This window comes from Salmo salar, chromosome 10, assembly GCF_965601325.2.
Source record: "Salmo salar chromosome 10, fSalSal1, whole genome shotgun sequence".
Lineage (NCBI taxonomy): Eukaryota > Metazoa > Chordata > Actinopteri > Salmoniformes > Salmonidae > Salmo > Salmo salar.
Window position 1 is genome coordinate 74,278,046 of NC_138300.1, and position 24,992 is coordinate 74,303,037.

The 24,992-nt window shown below is 42.7% G+C and overlaps 1 protein-coding gene across 1 annotated transcript; it reads right to left on the reverse strand.

The window, feature by feature from the left end:
- Positions 1 to 752: 752 nt before the first annotated feature.
- si:ch211-284k5.2 (sperm axonemal maintenance protein CFAP97D1) lies at positions 753 to 24,275 on the reverse strand. The gene is made up of 5 exons (XM_014124064.3): positions 24,163 to 24,275; positions 23,794 to 23,874; positions 22,336 to 22,454; positions 14,697 to 14,880; positions 753 to 1,010 (listed from the first exon to the last, which is right to left on the reverse strand). The coding sequence occupies exons 1-5, from the start codon at positions 24,253 to 24,255 to the stop codon at positions 861 to 863; spliced, it is 627 nt and encodes a 208-aa protein (XP_013979539.1). The 5' UTR covers positions 24,256 to 24,275; the 3' UTR covers positions 753 to 860.
- Between the last annotated feature and the right edge of the window lie 717 nt (positions 24,276 to 24,992).

A 24,992-nucleotide genomic window follows, 5' to 3' on the forward strand; every position in this document is an offset into this window, starting at 1 on the left:
CATTTACGGTCAAAGCATCTTCCAATGCTTCCCTCACAAACAAATACTTTTATATTTAGTATGATAATGTTACTGTTCCAAAAATACTTATTTTTAACAACAAAAAATAGAACAAGGAATCAAAAAAAGGCAGATGTCCAAAAATGTTATCTTCCAATTAACACTGGATTTAAATCTTGGACCTAGACTTGAGAAAGCACTTAAAAAGGAAAACATCGATAGAGAGAACCCTGATTCTAATCAATGAGTTTTGGCCCTGGGTCATTATGGTACAAACCTCAGGGACCTTGTTGAAATTCCAGGATTAATAAGTAACTACTGGGGTGAGATGCCCCCTCGTTTGTTACCCCCTCTTCAGATCTGGATGTTTCCGCTCCTGGCAAGAAGAATAATTTGTCTTTAGATAGGTAATATATGTTCTCTCTTCTCTCTCTCTTCACTCCCCTGTATAATTAACAGAGCCCTGCTTAAGGAAATACATATTGCCCTCTCATCAATAGTTTTGTATTTGCTGCCATCTAGTGGGAGAGAAGTGCAATGTCAAGGTTGGTGCATACCACCCACTAGCACTCCGGAGTGAAGTTTCCCTCAGGTACAGATCAAGGATAAGCTTCCGCTCCCCCAATCCTAACCTTAACCATTAGTGCCCATGGGGAATATGCTAAACTTACCCAAGATGAGCATCTAGGGGCAACTTAGCACTACACCACCCACTAGCACACTAACTGACACAAAACATTTCTGCCATAGCACCTCTTTATTAAAACAGGAATTGATAGCATGAAAGAATACAACATCACAGACTTTTCATTAAAACTAAAAGTAATGCTTATTTCACTAGTTTTTTATCCACTTCATCATTAATTTAGAGTATCTTTGTTTTCTTCTGTTTCCTTTTTCTCTTCCTCCACCTCCTGGTCAGTGTTGGTGCCACTGTAGCTGTTGCTTTCTGAAGACTTCTCACTTTGTCCCGAGTCACTGCCCGCAAACTTCACCCTCTGCTTGGATTTCTACTTACAGAAGAAGTAAGGGGACACGAGAACAAAGAAATGCACGTCACTTCTTAGTTAGCCTGATGGTCCAGTCTGTTTGTACTTAAGTCAACCTCTCTGTGTTCCTTCATTGTCATGCCAAACATTGCATGGCATGACAATAGTTTGCTACAGCACGTACAGAATGGGACCTGGCTAGTTCTTAGCTACCAATCATTATTAGACATTCCAAAGACTTCTAAACAGCTTCTACCCCCAAGACATAAGACTCCTGAACATCTAGTCAAATGGCTACACAGACTATTCACATTGCTCCCCTCTCCACTGCCACTCTCTGTTGTCATCTATGCATAGTCACTTTAATTAACTCTACCTACATGTACATACTACCTCAACTAACCGGTGCCCCCGCACATTGACTCTGTACATGCACCCTCCTATATATATTGTTATTTTTTTACTGCTCCTCTTTAATTACTTGTTACTTTTATCTCTTATTCTTACCTGTATTTTCACTGTAAGGTAAGCATTTCACTGTAAGGTCTACCTACACCTGTTGTATTCGGTGCATGTGTGACTAATAACATTTCATTTGATTTGAAACTGCAGAGCTTTCATCTCCCAAGTAGCTAGCTAGCACATTTTAGATTCCAAAAAGTGTTCTAGACTGCCACCTGAAATGCTTGTAAATGAATTGGAGTGTGTAAAAAGGTCTCTGCAGCCATCTAAATGATATACACATTTTTATTCATTTTATCTTTATTTAACTAGGCAAGTCAGTTAAGAACAAATTCTTATTTTCAATGACGGCTTAGGAACAGTGGGTTAACTGCCTTGTTCAGGGGCAGAACGGCAGATTTTTACCTTGTCAGCTCATCTCATTCCTGACTGTTTGCACATTCGGATCGACATTTTTGTTAATTAGTATCATCACACCTTTTGAGATCCTTTTTCCATGACAGATAATTATTTCACCGCCCCATTCCTTTTCCCACGCAACTTCACCTAAAGATGTAGAGTGTTTCCTGTCAACAGTCAGGTTTGGGTAGGTTACTTTCTAAATGTAATTCGTTACAGTTACTAGTTATCTGTCCAAAATTGTAATCAGTAACGTAACTTTTGTACTACCAAAACTCAGTAACGTAATCTGATTACATTCTGTTACTTTTAGATTACTTTCCCTTTAAGAAGAAGACAAAAATGCATGTTACCAATTGAACATCTATTGCAGGATAAATCAATGTTAAAGTTTACATTGCTGGCCATATACAGTATGGATGTTAAATTTTACTTTATGGGTTGGTTATGTAGGCTTCTTTAATCCATCGCTTTCTACTACATATAATAATACAATTAAATTATATCTTAACATTTAATACCAAAGTCTATCAGAATTCCAGTCATTCCAATAAATGCTATACACCTTGATCTTCAAGAATAGAACTTGGAAATATAGATTAGTCAAATTGTTTTACCTGAGCATAACCCCTAAACTAAGGACTTATTAGCCAGCCCTACTCTGTTGTTTATGATTGTGTTGTCATGGAGGACTGATTGGGCTCATTGATTCTAGTTGAAAAATAAATGCTGCGCTCATGGAATGGCATGCTTTGAGCACTACTGAAAAGTGCTATTTACATGTGAAAAATGAATGCCATATGCTGCATTTGCTATAGGCCTATTGCTTACCTTATGTTGGTGACACTTTGATATCTTGATAATATGCAGCTGTTTAAAAGGCAAATCCATAGATGAAACAATAACAAAACGGTTGGCCAGCCTCTGTTTTGGTAAAATGCTAAGGGATGGGCCTAGAGAAATGTAACCACTCTCAGATTAATAGACAGAACTGTGGATGCAATTATTGTTTTAACCATGTTATGAGGCTATACAGTGTTTACATTTACAATGTTTACAAACATTGGAGTAAAACAAGCTTATATTTTGGGTTCTCATAGAGTGTGATAGTTGAACTATAACTTATATAACTTATAAATGCTTGATGAGCATAGTTCATTCAGATCTAGGATGTGTTGTTTAAGTGTTCCCTTTATTTTTTTGAGCAGTATATATATATACTGCTCAAAAAAATAAAGGGAACACTTAAACAACACATCCTAGATCTGAATGAAAGAAATAATCTTATTAAATACTTTTTTCTTTACATAGTTGAATGTGCTGACAACAAAATCACACAAAAATAATCAATGGAAATCCAATTTATCAACCCATGGAGGTCTGGATTTGGAGTCACACTCAAAATTAAAGTGGAAAACCACACTACAAGCTGATCCAACCTTGATGTAATGTCCTTAAAACAAGTCAAAATGAGGCTCAGTAGTGTGTGTGGCCTCCGCGTGCCTGTATGACCTCCCTACAGCGCCTGGGCATGCTCCTGATGAGGTGGCGGATGGTCTCCTGAGGGATCTCCTCCCAGACCTGGACTAAAGCATCCGCCAACTCCTGGACAGTCTGTGGTGCAACGTGGCGTTGGTGGATGGAGCGAGACATGATGTCCCAGATGTGCTCAATTGGATTCAGGTCTAGGGAACGGGTGGGCCAGTCCATAGCATCAATGCCTTCCTCTTGCAGGAACTGCTGACACACTCCAGCCACATGAGGTCTAGCATTGTCTTGCATTAGGAGGAACCCAGGGCCAACTGCACCAGCATATGGTCTCACAAGGGGTCTGAGGATCTCATCTCGGTACCTAATGGCAGTCAGGCTACCTCTGGCGAGCACATGGAGGGCTGTGCGGCCCCCCAAAGAAATGCTACCCCACACCATGACTGACCCACCACCAAACCGGTCATGCTGGAGGATGTTGCAGGCAGCAGAACGTTCTCCACGGCGTCTCCAGACTCTGTCACGTCTGTCACGTGCTCAGTGTGAACCTGCTTTCATCTGTGAAGAGCACAGGGCGCCAATGGTAATCTTGGTGTTCTCTGGCAAATGCCAAACGTCCTGCACGGTGTTGGACTGTAAGCACAACCCCCACCTGTGGACGTCGGGCCCTCATACCACCCTCATGGAGTCTGTTTCTGACCGTTTGAGCAGACACATGCACATTTGTGGCCTGCTGGAGGTCATTTTGCAGGGCTCTGGCAGTGCTTCTCCTGCTCCTCCTTGCACAAAGGCGGAGGTAGCGGTCCTGCTGCTGGGTTGTTGCACTCCTACGGCCTCCTCCACATCTCCTGATGTACTGGCCTGTCTCCTAGTAGCGCCTCCATGCTCTGGACACTGCGCTGACAGACACAGCAAACCTTCTTGCCACAGCTCGCATTGATGTGCCATCCTGGATGAGCTGCACTACCTGAGCCACTTGTGTGGGTTGTAGACTCCGTCTCATGCTACCACTAGAGTGAAAGCACCGCCAGCATTCAAAAGTGACCAAAACATCAGCCACGAAGCATAGGAACTGAGAAGTGGTCTGTGGTCCCCACCTGCAGAACCACTCCTTTATTGGGGGTGTCTTGCTAATTGCCTATACTTTCCACCTGTTGTCTATTCCATTTGCACAACAGCATGTGAAATTTGTCAATCAGTGTTGCTTCCTAAGTGGACAGTTTGATTTCACAGAAGTGTGATTGACTTGGAGTTACATTGGGTTGTTTAAGTGTTCCCTTTATTTTTTGGAGTAGTGTGTCTATATATATATATACAATGGGTTCTGATATCTTCCCATTGCTTGTTGTAAACATATACTGTGTAGACAAATACATACAAAAGATGGACAAACAAGAAACATTTTGAATTATAACAAGTTCTAGACAATAGAGGGAGAGAGAGAAGAGAGAGAAAGAGAGGGGAGAGCGATCAAGTGTGTATGTGTGTGTGTCCATGTTTGTAAGCGAGTGTGTAATTGTGTGTGTATCAACTTCATACTGTTCAGATATTTTACAGTCCCAAATTATTTTTTCCGTAACCTGGTGTCCCTGTAGAATTTAGTATAACCATGGTGTTATGGAGCTGTCTCGGAAAAAACTGTCCTTCTATAAAGAGTTTGTCCACAACGCTTACCCCTCTCCCTCTGTTGCTTCTGTACAGGATACAGTCTCTTGCCACATTCGTTTATCTCCTGGGAAAATTGGTAATTGAGACTGAATTTGTCCCTTTAAGTTCCCTTCTCCTATTTTGGGACGATAGGTTTGGGACCCTTGGTCTTGTCTCTCTGAGCTCCAAGCCTGTGCACTCTTTGGAAACCACCTTGTTTACAGTCTAGAGGAACTTTCAAGGTGGACTGCATGAACTGTCTTATTGCGCCCTCTGCATTTTTCGGAATCCAAGAAAAATAAAATAAAATCACGCATGCTTTGGGTTTGTATGTCTGGTAGCGAATCCGTCATCCCCCTGTTTTCCCTGAGTAGACAATCCATATTAGAATCGAGGGTTTTTACCTTGGCTGTGAGTGACTTATCTCCTAGGAGTGTGAGAATTTCACTGTTATATTTTATTTATTTTTATTTCACCTTTATTTAACCAGGTAAGCTAGTTGAGAACAAGTTCTCATTTGCAACTGTGACCTGGCCAAGATAAAGCATAGCAACTCGACACATACAACAACAGAGTTACACATGGAATAACGAAAACATACAGTCAATAATACAGTAGAAAAAAAGAAACAAAAAAAAAGTCTATATACAGTGAGTGCAAATGAGTTAAGATAAGGGAGTTAAGGCAATAAATAGGCCATGGTGGCAAAGTAATTACAATATAGCAATTAAACACTGGAATGGTAGATGTGCAGAAGATGAATGTGCAAGTAGAGATACTGGGGTGCAAAGGAGCAAGATAAAGAAATAAATACAGTATGGGGATGAGGTAGATACAGTGGGGGGGAAAAGTATTTGATCCCCTGCTGATTTTGTACGTTTGCCCACTGACAAAGAAAGGATCAGTCTATAATTTTAATGGTAGGTTCATTTGAACAGTGAGAGACAGAATAACAACAAAAATATCCAGAAAAACGCATGTGAAAAATGTTATAAAATGATTTGCATTTTAATGAGGGAAATAAGTATTTGACCCCTCTGCAAAACATGACTTAGTACTTGGTGGCAAAACCCTTGTTGGCAATCACAGAGGTCAGACGTTTCTTGTAGTTGGCCAATGCTCATCGGGCTATAGCGACTCGTTGTGGTGGGCCGGGTACCTGTGGGCTGACCCCGGTCGCCAGTTGAACAGTGTTTCCTCCGACACATTGGTGTGGCTGGCTTCTGGGTTAAGCTGGCGGATGTTAAGGAGCACGGTTAGGCGAGTAACATGTTTCGGAGGACATATGATTCCACCTTCACTTCTCCCGAGCCTGTTGGGGGAGTTGCAGCGATGAGACAAGATCGAAAGGGGGTAAAAAAAAATATTATTATTAAAACAATTGAGAATTATTTTTTACTTTTGTCACAATTCATGGTATCGCAACAAGAAATGCAAATGGAAAACATGAGACATTATTTGTAATTTAAGCGTTTACATTTTATTTTTAAATGTGTAAGTGTTGTTCTGGATAGTACCATGGAAATTAAATATCAAACTCACTTTGCTATTTCTTTTTCCATTTGGCAGACATACTGAATCATGAAAATGATAATGCGATATATTACTTTTTAACAGCGAATTTGAGCACAGCATAGGTAAAGTAAGTGCATAGCTATCTACAGCTAACTTTTGTCAGTGGAATAGGCCATGCAGCTACCGGTGAACTTTTGCTTGTTTGTTTGTTTATTATACCAGTATTAATCATTGCACTCTTCATAGACTTATCATATAGGTTGAAAATACTGTTGCACAAGTCCTACAATCTCACATTTGTGGGCTACATTTAATAATATACTCAGTTAATCAATTGTAGCCTAGATCGTTTATACACAGTTAGTTTTTTCCTTGACAACTGATAAAGCCCACTTTAATTGGTACATACACAAACTATAATTGTCCCGAGCAATACCAAAGTATTTGATGCAAGAACTGCAAACCCAAAGTGTGTCTCACAAAAGACCTCATCCAACATTAAGGGGCCCCTGACCAGTTTGACATTGCACAGAAAGTCAGCAGGACCATTGGAGAGCAGACAGACCTCACGCAACGATTTAATATAGACTGTGAGTTGAAGCCAGAGTCTGGAAAGCACTCAATCTCAAGTAGATCTGAGGACGTCAACCATATTGTGAGTGTGCTTCTTGATCAGAAAGTGTTTTCTTTGACACCTGGCAGGTTGTACCCAAGATTTCAGAACTTCCAAATAAACTATGAGGAACTAGTGTTGTGGATCAGCAACCACAAACTGAACTTACACCGTAGGAAGAACAAACTGTCTGCTTGCTTGGCATGCAGACAGAGGCACAAACGTTGACAGTTGATTACAGCTGTAGTGCTGAGACCTTAGAATGGAAATTGTTATCTTAAATGCCACAGTAGAGAAGTAATGTAAGAATAGGAAAGAAGACGTATTACTGAAACCAATCACAATGTAGACTCACAGAACATGAGAACACTCACAGAACACATCCAAAAGTGAGAGGTGCCGGATTCTGTTCCGGCAGGATCCAGCTCAAATTAAGCACTGGTCATGGCAGATAATATATATATTTTTTTGGTGACTTCAATATTTACATGGAAAAGTCCACACACCCACTCCAAAAGGCTTTCAGAGCCATCATCGATTCAGTGGGTTTTGTCCAACATGTCTCTGTAACCATGCATTACCACAGTCATACGCTGGATCTAGTTTTGTCTCATGGAATACATATTGTGAATCTAACTGTTTTTCCTAATATTCCTGGACTATCGGACCACCATCTTATTACGTTTGCAATCGCAACAAATAATCTTCTCAAACCCCAAGCAAGGATCATCAAAAGCCGTGCTATAAATTCTCGGACAACCCAAAGATTCCTAGATGCCCTTCCAGACTCCCTCCACCTACCCAAGGACATCAGAGTACAAAAATCGGTTAACCACCCGAGTGATCTAAATGTAACCTTGCGTAATACCCTAGATGCAGTCGCACCCCTAAAAACAAAAAACATTTGTCACAAGAAATTAGCTCCCTGGTATACAGAAAATACCCAAGCTCTGAAGCAAGCTTCCAGAAAATTGTCACGGAAATGGCACTCCCCCAAACTAGAAATCTTCCAACTAGCTTGAAAAGACAGTACCGAAGAGCCCTCACTGCTGCTCAATTATCCTATTTTTCCAACCTATTTGAGGAGATTAAGAACAATCCAAAATTGATTTTTGATACTGTTGCAAAGCTAACCAAAAAGCAGCATTCCCCAAGAGAGGATGGCTTTCACATTAGCAGTGATGAATTCATGAACCTCCTTGATGAAAAGATTATGATCACTAGAAAGCAAATTAAGGACTCCTCTTTGAATCTGCATATTTCTCCAAAGCTCAGTTGTCCTGAGTCTACACAGAACTGCCAGGACCTAGGATCAATGGAGACACTCAAGTTTTTTTTATCCTGCATCTCTTGACACATTCATGAAAATAGTAATGGGCCCTAAACCTTCCAGCTGCATTCTGGACCCTATTCCAACTAAACTTCTGAAAGAGCTACTTCCTGTGCTTGGCCATTCTATGTTGAACATAATAAACATCTCCCTGTCCTCCGGATGTGTACCAAACTCACTAAAAGTGGCAGTAATAAAGCCTTTCTTGAAAAAGACAAACCTTGACCCGGAAAATGTAAAAAACTATCGGCCTATATCGAATCTCCCATTCCTCTCAAAAATTGTAGAAGCTGTTGGACAGCAACTCACTGCCTTCCTGAAGACAAATAATGTGTACGAAACACTTCAGTCTGGTTTTAGAACCCATCATAGTACTGAGACTGTGAAGGTGGTAAATTACCTTTTATTCATTGGACTAAGGCTCTGCATCTGTTCTCATGCCCCTAGACCTTTGTGCTGCTTTTGACACCATCGATCACTTTATTATTTTTGAGAGATTGGAAACTCTAATTGGTCTACACAGATAAGTTCTTGCCTGGTTTAGATCTTACCTTTCTGAAAGATATCAGTTTGTCTCTGTGGATGGTTTGTCCTCTGACAAATCAATTGTAAGTTTCAGTGTTCCTCAAGGTTCCGTTTTAGGACCACTATTGTTTTCATTATATATTCTACCTCTTGGTGATGTCATTCGAAAACACAATGTCAACTTTCACTGTCATGCAGACGACACACAGCTGTACATTTCGATGAAACACGGTGAAGCTCCAAAATGGCCTACCCTGGAAGCCTGTGTTTCACACATAAGGAAATGGATGGTGGCAATAGTTTTTACTTTTAAACTCAGACAAAACAGAGATGTTAGTTCTAGGTCCCAAGAAACAAAGTGATCTGGTGTTGAATTCAAAATTCATCTTGATGGTTGCAGAGTTGTCTCAAATAAAACTGTGAAGGAGCTCGGCATTACTCTGGACACTGATCTCTCTTTTGGCGAACATATCAAGAATATATCAAGGACAGCTTTTTTCCATCTTCATAACATTGCAAAAATCTGAAACTTTTTGTCCAAAAATGATGCAGAAAATCTAATCCATGCTTTTGTCACTTCTAGATTACTGCAATGCTCTACTCTCCGGCTGCCCGGATAAAGCACTAAATAAACTTCAGTTAGTGCTAAACACGGCTGCTAGAATCTTGACTAGAACAAATGTTTTTTATCATATTACTTCAGCCTCTGGCTTCCTATTAAAGGCTAGGGCTGATTTCAAGGTTTTAGTGCTAACCTACAAAGCATTACATGGTCTTGCTCGTACATATCTCTCTGATTTGGTCCTGCCGTACATATCTACACGGTCACAAGACGCAGGCCTCCTTATTGTCCCTAGAATTTCTAAGCAAACAGCTGTAGGCAGGGCTTTCTCCTATAGATGTACATTTTTATGAAATGGTCTGTCTATCCATGTGAGAGACATTGACTCTGTCTCAACCTTTAACCCTTTCATGCGTGAGTTCCAAATATGCACGTGATGTTAGAATGTTCTCTCCATTCCAGAATGGGATTGTTACACAACAGTACATTTAATCCTCGCTACCATCAAACCAAGGCACGCTGCCTGTTTTTATTTATAGGCTGTTTTCAACTTGTCAATTTCAAATTATTTTCGAACAAGTTTTTTATTTTCTAAGAACAGTTTGAATTGAGGTGTGTTCCGCCTCATTCATTCACATAAAAATAGTCATTTTTACTTTTGTGGACTAATACATTTTTTTAACATTTCTGACCCGGACAAAATTCCCCAAGCACTTCCCAATTGTTTGTGCAGTTCAAGTCTGCAGACATTTGCTCATCTCCCGTCCTTAACACACGTGTTCACATTTTCCGTCTCTTGCCTGCATTACAGTCATAGTTGTTTCCGTTACCAATAATAACTTTGGAAATGTGTGCGTTTCTATCAAAGTAAGTGCCTTATAACGTTATAATAGTTTCTGCATGTCGTGTTATGTCGTTTCTACTGTAGCATAATATTTTTGTGTATATTCCTTACACCCGCGGATACGCGAGGTAACGTTACTCATTTCATAACCTTTATGCTGTTGTACTCAATGCTTAGGTAGCTAGCTACATTCTTCTATTAGCTCTGGAAAACAATGCTAATTGCGTCAGAGAAGTATTAGCATGTGTTGTATTTTGAAGCTACCCTAGCCTTCTGACTCCCAAGTGGCGCAGAGGTCTAAGGCACAGCATCTCAGTGCTAGAGGCGTCACTACAGACACCCAGGTTCAAATCCAGACTGAGTTTCTATCAAAGTAAGTGCCTTATTACATTAGAATAGTTTCTGTATGTCGTGTTATACCGTTTCTGCTGCAGCTCACTGTATGTATGGAGCATAATATATTTGTGCATATTCCTTATAACCGCGGACATGAAAGGTAACATTACTCATTTCGTAACCTTAATGGTGTTATATTCAATCATGCTTATGTAGCTAGCTATATTTTTCTATTAGCTCCGTAAAACAATGCTAATTGTGTCAAAGAAGGATTTGCTTGTGTTGTATTTTGAAACTACCCTGGCCTTTTGACTCTCAAGTGGCGCAGCGGTCTAAGGCACAGCATCTTAGTGCTAGAGGTGTCACTACAGACACCCTGGTTCAAATCCAGGCTGCATTTCTATCAAAGTAAGTGCCTTATTGAGTTAATAGTTTCTGTATGTGATTTGCATGTGAACTGTACATCCAATTACAAAAAATCCTTTGTTCAGTAATCATCTCACCTGTTAGCTGGCAGTGAACTATGTGGCCATTGAGGGCTGTGAACTATGTGGCCATTGAGGGCTGTGTCCGCCTTATCCACTGCCCCCCATTTTGAGGTTATAGTCAAGCACGCAGTCTGGTCTGATTTTTCTCTCTCCCGTCAGGGGGTTCACCCTCCCTGTGGCCGACATGGTTTCTGTATGGACAGTGGAGAGGGCATGGATGTCTCGTTTGTCATGCCAGCTGATGACTGTTCTCCTTGAACTCCGCCTCCACTCTCTGCATCTTCCTGCATCCGAATGCCGGCATCCCCTTCCTATTTGACCTGACTGTGCCACAGGCCCCTGTGCTGTTGTAGAGCAGATGCTGGAAGAGTGTGGGACTGCTACAACAATTGTCCACATACAAAGTGTGTCCTTGCTAAGATGAGGAGCCAGCATGGTCATCACCACGGACCCGGACACCCCAAGCCCCTCATACTCATCAGTGCATAGGTCCTTGTATGACACAAAGACTCAACCAAATGCTATGGTCAGGCTGGTAAGAACATTTCCTATTTTGTATAACGGGTCATTTAGGATGGCAGTAGCATTGTTGACAAAATGCAGTCATCGCAGCAGAACTAGGAAGAAGGGAGTTGCAAACATAGGATCTGTGCTCCAGTATTCTCTTAGGGAGTTCTTCTTTACTATCCCCATGAGAAGGACTGTCACCAGGAAGGTAAACATTTCACTAATTGTAGTTGCCCCCCCCCCCCCCCCCCACTCCTGGCTCTCTCTTCTCCTGTAGCTCCAGGGCATTCTGCCTTCCAGCTACCACAGAAGTCCCGCACTTCATCCACTGTCGGTCTGCCTCCATCACCACCAGCATCTTCAAAGGGAACTGGGACTTTGTCAGTGGACAAAGGGTCCTCAGATTCAAGGTTCTCAATGGCTGAGGGGCAGCTCCTCACTGTCAGAATTTGATTCCTAACTTTTACTCAGACTCATTGTCAGAATAAAAAAAATCTCCAGAATTTCCGCATTTGTGAGTTACTCCTTTTGAAAGACATTGCTAATGCTACAGGTTCGCTCACTGGCTACATACATAAACAACAACACTGAATGGCTCAGAGTGGGAGTGAGAGGTTACATTACAATAGATGCAATAATCGGAATGCATTATTTGTCACAAGTACTTGAAAACATGTGAATAAAACTGTAAATACATTATGCTCCATACATACATACATACATACATACATACATACATACATACATACATACATACATACATACATACATACGCGCCTACAGTACTGTAGAAACGACAGCACGATATACAGAAAATAAGGAACTTGCTATCAAAGTAACGCACACATGTCCAAAGTTATTATTTGTAAGGAAAACAACAAGGAAGACAAAATGAGCGCCAGCAAGAAAATGTTCAAATTCTTGTAAGACTGCGCAAATATATGCATACTTGATCTGCACAAACATCAGTGAAGTGTGGTGGGCTCTCGAAGAGAGAAGTTTATCCAGCTGAGTAAAGCCTCAAACTTAAATTGTCCGCAACGCTGAAATCGGCTACTTCTATGTGAATTAATGAGGAGGCGGAACACACCTCAATTCAAACTGTTGTTAGAAAATACAACTTGTTAGAAAATCATTTGAAATTGACAAGTTGAAACATAGCCTATAGATAATTAGCAGGCAGAGTGTGTTAACTGTTCTGTTGCGTAATAATCACATTTTGGAACGGTGAGAGCATTCTGACATCACGTGCATAAAACAACTCACGCTGGGGCGACCGTTAGAGATATTTGGAACTCACATGTGAAAAGGTTATGTATGCTCCCTCTAATTTAGAAAAGAATAATAGAATATAATAAAACTTTATTGTCCATCCAGGATGGCCATTTTCTTTGGCATCACCTTCCATTAAAAGAATCACATTCTCACATCATACACATTTAAACCAGTCAGTCCATCATGTTGCATACACTAACAACATAGACATTAATACATTCACTCACAAATGACCATTGTCCCAACTGCACTAGATAGATAAGTACATATACCGATACAATTTACTTACATTTAGTACTCCAACAGCACAAGGAACTAATTAATGTTTGAACACGTTCTTCTTGGCCATGGGCATTCTGAGGCGCCGGCCAGAGGGTGTAGAGGGTTCTCTCTCTCTCCCTCTCTCCCTCTCCATCCACTCCCGGAGGACCTGAGCCCTAGGACCATGCCTCAGGACTACCTGGCTTAATGACTCCTGGCTGTCCCCAGTCCACCTGGTTGTGCTGCTGCTCCAGTTTCAAATGTTCTGCCTGCGACTACAGAACCCTGACCTGTTCACCGGATATCCTACCTTGTTTTCGAATGTCTCGCTCCCTCACTCTCTCTCTCTACCACACCTGCTGTCTCAACCTCTGAATGCTTGGCTATGAAAAGCCAACTGACATTTATTCCTGAGGTACTGACATGTTGCACCCTCTACAACCACTGTGATTATTATATTACTCTGCTGGTCATCTATGAACATTTTAACATCTTGAAGAACAATCTGGCCTTAATGTACTCTTATAATGTTCACCCTGCACAGCCAGAAGAGGACTGGCCACCCCTCAGAGCCTGGTTCCTCTCTAGGTTTCTTCCTAGGTTCCTGCCTTTCTAGGGAGTTTTTCCTAGCCACTGTGCTTCTACATCTGTCACACCCTGATCTGTTTCACCTGTCTTTGTGATTGTCTCCACCCCCCTCCAGGTGTCGCCATTATCCCCTGTGTATTTATACCTGTGTTCTCTGTTTGTCTGTTGCCAGTTCGTTTTGTTCATTGATTTTTCCCTTGCTCCTGTCTTTGCTATAGTTCCTGTTTTCTTGTTTCCTGGTTTTGACCATTCCTGCCTGCCCTGACGCTGAGCCTGCCTGCCGTCCTGGACATTTGCCCCACCTTTCTGGATTACTGACCTCTGCCTGCTCTTGACCTGTCCTTTTGCCTGTCCCTGTTCGAATAGTACATTTTTGTTATTTCGAAACTGTCTACACCTGGGTCTTACCTTAAATGTGAAAACATCTCCATTGCTTGCTATTTGGAGTTTTAGGTTGGGTTTCTGTATAAATACATTTTATTCTATTTAATCTGTTCTGAACTACCATTTGAAAAACGGGGAGGGATTGGGTTGTGGGTTGGGGAACGCTGTCAGCATGGCCACTACCATCTAAAACATTATTCATTGCTTCAAGCCACACCTCGCCACACCCACCAAACAGGATCAAACGTAGCTCAAAGTCTGGTCAAGTAAGTTTTGGGGAAACATGTCGTTCAGTACAAACCAATCTGCAACGTAGAAAACGTTCAAGCGAACTGAACGCACCTCAGTTTTACAAACAGGAATTCAGGTCAAATCAGTTTTGCTTGAATCAATTAATGAATGAAAATTCTGCTTCCGGTTTCTCGCCTATCTCAGAGAGGAAAACAATGTTCCTATAATGGACTTGTATCACATTGATCGCACCTGTTTGTTGGCGACAGCACGAGGGTAACGAGCGATGTCATCACGTCTGCGCAGCACCCTCTCCCAGTCGTCCAACCAGAGCTGGCGACGGTAGTCAGATTCACGGGCCGTGATTCGCTGGTAGATGGCCTGGTTCTGATTAGTCACCTGCAGCAGCTCATCCCTCCTCTTCTCAGCGTTCAGACTACAGCACCGAGAGAGAGAGACCCAGAATGTTTAGTTCTGTCTTCCACACATCACTATGTATGCTCAGTGTAACCTACTGTACCATCATCCAAGGTACTATGACTTTAGCCAAAGGGTCTGGGCCTTTATGGCACAGGTAGTAGTGCACTAGTCCTTGACACTATTTCCCATATAGCATTTTGTATATGGCATTATAACACTTTGAAAGGTAGACTCAGCAGAATAGCGTGACCATGAGCAGCATCGCAGATATTGTGATAAGTGAGATGCAAGACTTCGCTCTCACACAGTCACACAGCATATCTGTGCATGTGCATGAGTTCATTTTACTCTGTGACAGAGTGGTAGCAACAGGACCAAAACAGAGGAGAAGTTTAGCCTCGAGCATCAACGCTCTTAGTTGTTGTGGAAATTAAACCACTATATTGTTTACTTTGTGCATCTATGTCATATAGTTGAGTCTACCTTTAACCAACTCAGTGGTTAGACTGTCCGCCGTGAAATTGAGGAAGGTTGTGGGTTCGATCCCTGGCCGAGTCATTCCAAAGACTCTAAAATTGGACTTGATGCCTCTGCTTGGCACTCCGAATTAAGGAAATGGATTGACTAGCTTCTTGGGGGTGTATTTGTACATCAAGCTACCTCACCCTATGGGCCGTTCTGTCTCAGACAAGCTTACTTGTTATAACACTTTGCTTCACACAGCATTAAGGCTTTTATAATTATAGATGTTTATGGGCAGCGATTAGTACTTATGGTGTTCATTATAGAGCATTATGCATAGATCATAAGGCATTATGAATGCGCTTATAATGCATTGTGAAAAGGGGATTCATAGGAAGTGTCAAGCAGGAAACATGTCTGTCCGAGGGAGTCAGCCAGGCCAATACCAGTACTGACAACAGACAGCCACATCTGCAGCTCAATAATTCAACAATGGGCCATATCAATATTGGTTACATAAATGATTTGATGAGTCAACAGAATGTGCGGTGACATAAACATTTTTCGAAAATCAAGTATGCTATAAATGCCAAGATTTTATATTCATTTCGGTTTGTCATCTAGTAGAATTCACTGCACACTTTTCGGGAATTTCTCCTTACAATGATTAAGTCTATTTACTTGTAACGTTACATATTTGAAAACAAATCTGCAGCTGCCTACATGCTTTAGTAGGACTAAAAGTTACTGTTTGAACAGTAACGTTAGCTACAGGTTTACTTGTTTGCTGTTGAGCCACAATTTAATATTTAACATTAGCCTAGTTAGCTAGCTAGATAGCTACTTGTTGTAAATACCAGGGCTTGTGTTCAAACTGCCCTAGCCAAACAAATCCTATAGGATTTCAATTAAAAAAAATCAAATAGAAAACCCTATTACATTTTGTAACGTATCCTTTAGGAAAGAATCCTATAGGTGTCACGTCCTGACCAGCAGATGGAGCTAGTGTTTTAGTTTTGGTCAGGACGTGGCATGTTTGTGTTGGGTATGTTTGTATTGTTGATTGGGACTTCCAATTGAAGGCAGGTGTGTTGAGTTGCCTTTGATTGTAAGTCCTATATAGGTGTGTGTGTTTTTCTTTGGGGTTGTGGGTGGTTGTACTTGCACTGCGTTTTGTATGCCTGTAAGACTGTCACTGTTGTGTTTATTGTTTATTCAGTGGATACTTTACTGGAGACCTCGGGCCGAGGTGCGTCTCTGCAGGCTCCGGACTGTGGGCCGTCTCTGCTGACTCCGGACTGTGGGCCGTCTCTGCTGGCTCCGGACTGTGGGCCGTCTCTGCTGGCTCCGGACTGTGGGCCGTCTCTGCTGGCTCCGGACTGTGGGCCGTCTCTGCTGGCTCCGGACTGTGTGCCGTCTCTGCTGGCTCCGGACTGTGGGCCGTCTCTGCTGGCTCCGGACTGTGGGCCGTCTCTGCTGGCTCCGGACTGTGGGCCGTCTCTGCAGCCTCCGGACTGTGGGCCGTCTCTGCAGCCTCCGGACTGTGGGCCGTCTCTGCTGGCTCCGGACTGTGGGCCGTCTCTGCTGGCTCCGGACTGTGGGCCGTCTCTGCTGGCTCCGGACTGTGGGCCGTCTCTGCTGGCTCCGGACTGTGGGCCGTCTCTGCAGGCTCCGGACTGTGGGCCGTCTCTGTCGGTTCCGGAATGTAGGCCGTCTCTGCCGGTTCCGGACTGTAGGCCATCTCTGTCGGTTCCGGACTGTAGGACGTCGCCAGAAGCTCTGGATGGGGAACTGTCGCCGGAAGCTCTGGACGGGGAACTATCGCCGGAAGCTCTGGACTGGGACTGCGCACTGAAGGCCTGATGCGTGGGGCTGGCTTAGGAGGCGCCAGACTAGTAACCCGCACCACAGGGCTAGTGCGAGGAGCAGGAACAGGACATACTGGACTGGGCAGGCACACTAGAGGCCTGATGCGTGGGGCTGGCTTTGGAGGCGCCAGAACAGTAACATGCACCACAGGGCTAGTGCGAGGAGCAGGAACAGGATACACTGGGTCTTGAAGACACACTGGAGCTCTGGAGCACACAGCCTGCACAACCCATCCTGGCTGAGTTGATACTGTAGCCCGGCACAGGTGGAGTGCTGGCACAGGGCGAACTGGGCTGTGCTGAGGAATGATGGCTGCCGTGCGTAGAGCAGGCGCAGGGTAGCCTGGGCCTAGGAGACGCACTGGTGGCCAGATGTGCTGAGCAGGCATACTCCTTCCTGGCTGGATACCCACTCTTGCACGCCACTTGCAGGGGGCTGGTATCGACCGCACCGGACTGTGCGTGAGGATGGGCGAGACCGTGCGAACTTCCGCATAGCACGGTGCTCTCCACGCCAAACGCTCCCCATAATAAGCACGAGGAGTTGGCTCAGGTCTATTGCCTGACTTACCCCAACTCCCCGTGTGCCCCCCCAATTTTTTTTGGGGGGGCTGCCTCTCAGGCTTCCTTGCCAGTCGTGTCCTTCCTCCGCTGCTTGGTCCTTCTTTGGTGGGTGGTTCTGTCATGGTCGTCGTAAGGAGTGGACCAAAATGCAGCGGGTAAAGTGCTTATCTTCTTAGTTATTAAAGGAAAAAACACTTAAACAAAACAAATGACGAAAACAGTCAGGTGCAGAGACTATACCGGAAACAACCACCCACAAACACAAGTGAAAAACGAACACACTTAACTATGGCCTTCAATTAGAGACAACGACAACCAGCTGCCTCTAATTGGAGGTCATTGAAAAACACAACATAGAAATAGAAAACTAGAATAAACATAGAAATAGAAAATATAGAACATAAATCAAAAACCCCGAAAGACAAAAAACAAACACCCCCTGCCATGCCCTGACCAAACTACAATAACAAATAACTCCTTTTACTGGTCAGGACGTGTTTTGGTCACTTTTGAATGCTGGCGGTGCTTTCACTCTAGTGGTAGCATGAGACGGAGTCTACAACCCACACAAGTGGCTCAGGTAGTGTAGCTCATCCAGGATGGCACGTCAATGTGAGCTGTGGCAAGAAGGTTTGCTGTGTCTGTCAGCGTAGTGTCCAGAGCATGGAGGCGCTACCAGGAGACAGGCCAGTACATCAGGAGACGTGGAGGAGGCCGTAGGAGGGCAACAACCCAGCAGCAGCACCGCTACCTCCGCCTTTGTGCAAGGAGGAGCAGGAGGAGCACTGCCAGAGCCCTGCAAAATGACCTCCAGCAGGCCACAAATGTGCATGTGTCTGCTCAAACGGTCAGAAACAGACTCCATGAGGGTGGTATGAGGGCCTGACGTCCACAGGTGGGGGTTGTGCTTACAGCCCAACACCGTGCAGGACGTTTGGCATTTGCCAGAGAACACCAAGATTGGCAAATTCGCCACTGGCGCCCTGTGCTCTTCACAGATGAAAGCAGCTTCACACTGAGCACATGTGACAGACGTAACAGAGTCTGGAGACGCCATGGAGAATGTTCTGCTGCCTGCAACATCCTCCAGCATGACCGGTTTGGCGGTGGGTCAGTCATGGTGTGGGGTGGCATTTCTTTGGGGGGCCGCACAGCCCTCCATGTGCTCACCAGATGCAGCCTGACTGCCATTAGGTACCGAGATGAGATCCTCAGACCCCTTGTGAGACCATATGCTGGTGCGGTTGGCCCTGGGTTCCTCCTAATGCAAGACAATGCTAGACCTCATGTGGCTGGAGTGTGTCAGCAGTTCCTGCAAGAGGAAGGCATTGATGCTATGGACTGGCCCGCCCGTTCTCCAGACCTGAATCCAATTGAGCACATCTGGGACATCATGTCTCGCTCCATCCACCAACGCCACGTTGCACCACAGACTGTCCAGGAGTTGGCGGATGCTTTAGTCCAGGTCTGGGAGGAGATCCCTCAGGAGACCATCCGCCACCTCATCAGGAGCATGCCCAGGCATTGTAGGGAGGTCATACAGGCACGTGGAGGCCACACACACTACTGAGCCTCATTTTGACTTGTTTTAAGGACATTACATCAAAGTTGGATCAGCTTGTAGTGTGGTTTTCCACTTTAATTTTGAGTGTGACTCCAAATCCAGACCTCCATGGGTTGATAAATTGGATTTCCATTGATTATTTTTGTGTGATTTTGTTGTCAGCACATTCAACTATGTAAAGAAAAAAGTATTTAATAAGATTATTTCATTCATTCAGATCTAGGATGTGTTATTTTAGTGTTCCCTTTATTTTTTTGTGCAGTGTATATATGGAGACTGTTTAGTGCCAGCAATAAGGGGTTAAGTCTCAGATATAGGACAGAAACTTCAGAGCAAACTTCCTTTTGAATATTTGGGGAGTTGCCTATCTGTTCCATGTTGTGAATCTGTTATTCAATGTGTTTGTATGGGTTAATAGCAGAAGGCCAAAAATAATTTTACAGCAAACAATTACAGCAAAAAATACAGTATCAGTCAAAAGTTTGGACACACCTACTCATTCAAGGGTTTTTCTTTTTTTTTTACTATTTTCTACATTGTAGAATAATAGTGAAGACGTTACAACTATGAAATAACACATATGGAATCGTGTAGTAACCAAAAAGGTGTTAAACAAATCAAAATAGATTTTATATTTGAGATTCTTCAAAAATGCCACTGTAACGGTCGTCGTACATCATGGACCAAGACGCAGTGGGTTGAGTGCTCATCTTAACTTTTTATTTGAACACATACGTAACAAAACAAGAAAACGATCGAATGAACAGTGTTGTAGGCTAACACACAGCAGTACAACAACAACTTCCCACAAAGGGACAGGTGAAACAAAGCTACCTAAGTATGACTCTCAATCAGCAACAACGATGTACAGCTGTTCCTGATTGAGAGCCATACCAGACCAACACAAAGAAATACACAACATAGAAAACCATAGAAATACAAAACAAGAACATTACCCAAAAACCCCAGAACACATAAACCAAACATCCCTCTTACATAAATACATATCCCATAAAACCCCAAACCACTTAAAACAAATACCACCTGCCACGTCCTGACCAAACTACAATAACCAATAACCCCTTATACTGGTCAGGACGTGACAGCCACGCTTTGCTTTGATGACAGCTTTGCACACGCATGACATTCTCTCAACCAGATTCATGAGGTATTCACCTGGAATGAATTGCAATTACCGGTGTGCCTTGTTAAAAGTTAATTTGTGGAATTCCTTTCCTTCTTAATGCGTTTGAGCCAATCAGTTGTGTGGTGAAAGGTAGGGGTGGTATACAGAAGACATCCCTATCTGGTAAAAGTCCATATTTTGGCAAGAACAGCTCAAATAAGCAAAGAGAACAACAGTAAATCATTACTTTAAGACATGGTCAGTCAATGCGTAATATTTCAAGGACTTTGAAAGTGGGGGTGCCATAATCCTACAAGACTAGCCCAACAGGAAAAACTCCAGGATCCAGAAAAGACACACAAATTTTGCCTCACCACTTTTGAACCTGTGGTTCTACCTCTGCCGTTTGTTAATAAAATACTTTTTCTGCTAACAGATCCCTCTGTGCATTAAATTATAGTTTTTTGTCCCGGTGCTGAGTTAATGGGAGTTAATGTGTAGCGACTAATTGTATAGCTAATAGGCTATGTGTTTTTAGAGCGACTGAGGTGAATGAAGCTACAGTAACCAATGTACTTAAATCTCTCTTTGCTCTTTTAACTTCTGTCTTGAATCTTAAAAGCCCTTAAAATATCTTAAAATCTCATCTAGGGACTGGTGCAGTAATTCAGTGTAAAGTAGGCCTAGTGGTGCAGTTTACGTTTATCAAGTTCCTTGGTGTCCACATCACCAACAAGCTATAAGGCTCCAAACACACTAAGATGTGAAGAAGGCACGACAAAGCCTATTCCCAGTCAGGATACTGAAAAGATTTGGCATGGGTCCTCAGATACTCATAAGGTTCTACAGCTGCACCATCGAGAGCATCCTGATTGGTTGCATCACTGCCTGGTATGGCAACTGCTTGGCCTCCAACCGTAAGGCACTACAGAGGGTATGGCCCAGTACATCACTGGGGCCAAGCTTCCTGACATCTAGGACCTCTATACCAGGCGGTATCAGAGGAAGGCCCTAAAAATTGTCAGAGTCCAGCCACCCTAGTCATAGACTGTTCTCTCTGCTACCACAAGACAAGCGGTACCGGAGCGCCAAGTCGAGCTCCAAAAGGCTTCTTAACAGCTTCTACCCCCCAAGCCATAAGTCTCCTGAATAGCTAATCAAAGGGCTACACAGACCCCTCTTTTACGCTGCTGCTAGTCTCTGTTTAGAATCTATGCATAGTCACTTTAACTCGACCTACATGTACATATTACCTCAATTACCTCAACTAACCGGTGCCCCCGCATATTGACTCTGTACCGGTTCCCCCTGTATATAGCCTCGCTTGTTATTTTACTGCTGCTGTTTAATTATTTGTTACTTTTATTTTCTATTTTTTACCTAACACTTATTTTTATATGTTTTCTTACCTTCTTAAATCATTATTGGTTAGAGCCTATAAGTAAGCATTTCACTGTAAGGTCTGCACCTGTTGTATTCGGCGCACGTGACAAATAAACATTGATTTGATTTGACCTGTTGTATTCAGCTCATGTGACGAATAACATTTCATTTGATTTGACAGTTTATTATATGCGTCAGTATTGTAATTACAACTCTCCCAATCCAATAAACAATTGAGAAATAAATGCAGAACTGAGTATCAGTACACCATTCTGTGAGGCATTTGATGGATGGACAAGCCTTAAAAATCATTTAATATTCTACCACGTTTTCTTTTGACAAAGAATGTCCACAGTTAGTCGTCAAATACTTATTGATCCTATGAATAATGGACTCAACGTTATATAATATCACTGCAAAACACAAGAGTATTACATTTCCTATGGAGAGTATTGCCGTGACACAGTGCTGAGAGGTTAAACGTGAAACTTGAGTAGCCCTTACCTTCTCTCGGGATAATGGTTCCTGTGGTCGACCAGACCTTTGGACCGCACGATGTCAGACAGCTTGGAGGACAGGAGACGGTTATCTCTCTCGATGGTGACCAGCCTCTCATCTTGTAACTGATCGATAAAAATAGACGTTGTAATGGCAGACATATCTCATTTAAAAAATGTCCGATATTGACATTTAACCAGTTATATGCCACTTCAGGTGACAGGTTATATTTCACTATATTTTGATACTCAAACCTTGTTGGTAATGACTGTGCTATCAGTAGACATTTATGACTGATATAGGCATACACTCTAATGTTTCAGATATTGAATGCCTATGTGAGACACATACACATTGTAGTTGTAAGGATACAGTAGCAGTTTTACAATTATCTTATACCCTTGTCTATGGCCATTTGTATGGCTATGCTAGATGGAAATATCTGTTTGTCTGTATACATGATTTCACTTTATCTACTGTATTTCTTTCATATACAGTCTGCAATGTAACTAAATGTCCTACCGCATACTTTTTAACCTATAGTAACAATAATGGTGTGATAGCACACGGAGTATACAAAACATTGCTCTTTCCACGACATAGACTGCAGGTGAATCCAGGAGAACGCTATGATCTCTTATTGATGCCACTATGTTATATCCACTTCAAACAGTGTAGATGAAGGGGAGGAGACAGGTTAAAGAAGGATTTTTAAGCCTTGAGAAAATTGAGATATGGATTGTGTGTGTGCCATTCAGAGTGTGAATGGGCAAGACAAAAGATGTAACTGCCTTTGAACGGGGTATAGTAGTAGGTTCCAGGCGCACTGGTTTGTTTCAAGAACTGCAACGCTGCACAGTTTCCCTTGTGTATCAAGAATGGTCCACCAACTAAAGGACATCCAGCCAACTTAACACAACATTGGGAAGCATTGGAGTCAACATGGGCCAGCATCCCTGTGGAATGCTTTCGACATGCTCCATGCTCCGATGAATCAAGTCTGTTCTGAGGGCAAAAGGTTTTCCTAATGTTTGGTATACTCAGTGTATGTTTATTTCATTTTTCCAGATCCCAAGGGCACTTTCTTTTATTAACAAATATATATATTTTCAACCACCACTGTAAGGTAACATCATCAGGCCATTTGTCCCGTCTGCTCCTGCTCCTCCCCTCTGGTATACGCCATTGCCAGAGTACTAACCACCGGTCCTGGGATTCATCATTACGCACACCTGTGAATCATTATGATTCCCACCTGGAGTCCATTACCTTCATCATTTCCTCCCCTTTATATGTCACTCTCCCAGGTTCACTGACCAGTTGGTGTTGTTCTTGTGTCTCGGTGTACTGCCTTATGTTAGTGTCGTGTTCTTGGTGTTGATGTTTTACTGAAACGTTTCACCTGCTTCCGACTCACCGCCCCATCATTACACCATCGTAACCAGTGTGTGTGTGTCCACTGACCTGGAGTTTCTTGAGTTTCAGCTGAACATGTGCAGGTGTTCTAATGCCTTTAGTGTCCACAATGGGCCTGGCCGTACTCAGCTGGAGGAGATGTTAAGTTAATGTTAGGTTGTTATGGAAGTTAATTATGTAACCCATTGTTGATTTACTTCATTCATTTGGTGTGTGTAAGTAATGCTTCTCAAGAACATCCAGGAGGAAAATAAAATGCCTGATGATCAGGCATGTGATCATATGCTTAAATGAATGAACACCTTAATAAATATGCACATGCACGCAAATGTATCCACTTGTGTACTTGCCTACATAAATATGTATGTGCGCACGTATAAATACACAGGCACAAGCAGACACACACTTATCTCATACCTTATTCCTATGCTCCTCATATCTGGTCTGGTCCCATTTCTTCTGCAGGTACTTGTTCGTTGCAGGTTTCAGTGGTTGGTATGACTTGTGCATGTTTCAATTGTGTAGCTCTGTGCTTTCTGGCACTTCAGGGCACCTGCCAATAAACCCCCCCACTGCCCCTCCTCCTCCTCCCCACACACATACACGCCCCACTCTCCAAGCAGGAGGTCCGGCTAAGGCTCGCTCGGCCTAAGGCAGTTACCATGGCGCCATGACTCACCTGTATCTCCCTCACTAATGCTACTGTTTCTAATGTGGGCAGATTGGATGTCAATGAATTATTAGTGGACTGACTTACTCCCCAGTGGCTTCAATAAAGAGCTGCTCTACTCCAAACACAGGCCCTGAAGGCAAATGCTGCCACTAACATCAATGTCTGTTTACGAAAAAAACAATGCACTCACTACTGTAAGTTGCTTTGGAGAACAGCGTCTGCTAAATGATTGAACATTTAAATGTTTTACAAACTGGAGTCTAATTAATCAAAAACCTCAGTTAGAGAACTTAACACTTGACACATCCACATGACTATGGATGCTATATTTTGTTTAAAAAAATAGATGTATCACAAAATGCCAAACGGTGACAGTAATTCCCAATCTAAATTGTTTGAGCACATTTTCCCGAATCATTATTCTCTTTTTCAAAATCATTTCTGTAAGAAAATAGATTATGTTGGAGTTTTCAGTTGTTGAAAGAACCAGATCTTAAACATTAGTACATTTTTATAGCTACGAATCGCTGTGCAACCATTTGTACACATATTGCATTAATATGAAAGCTGTACA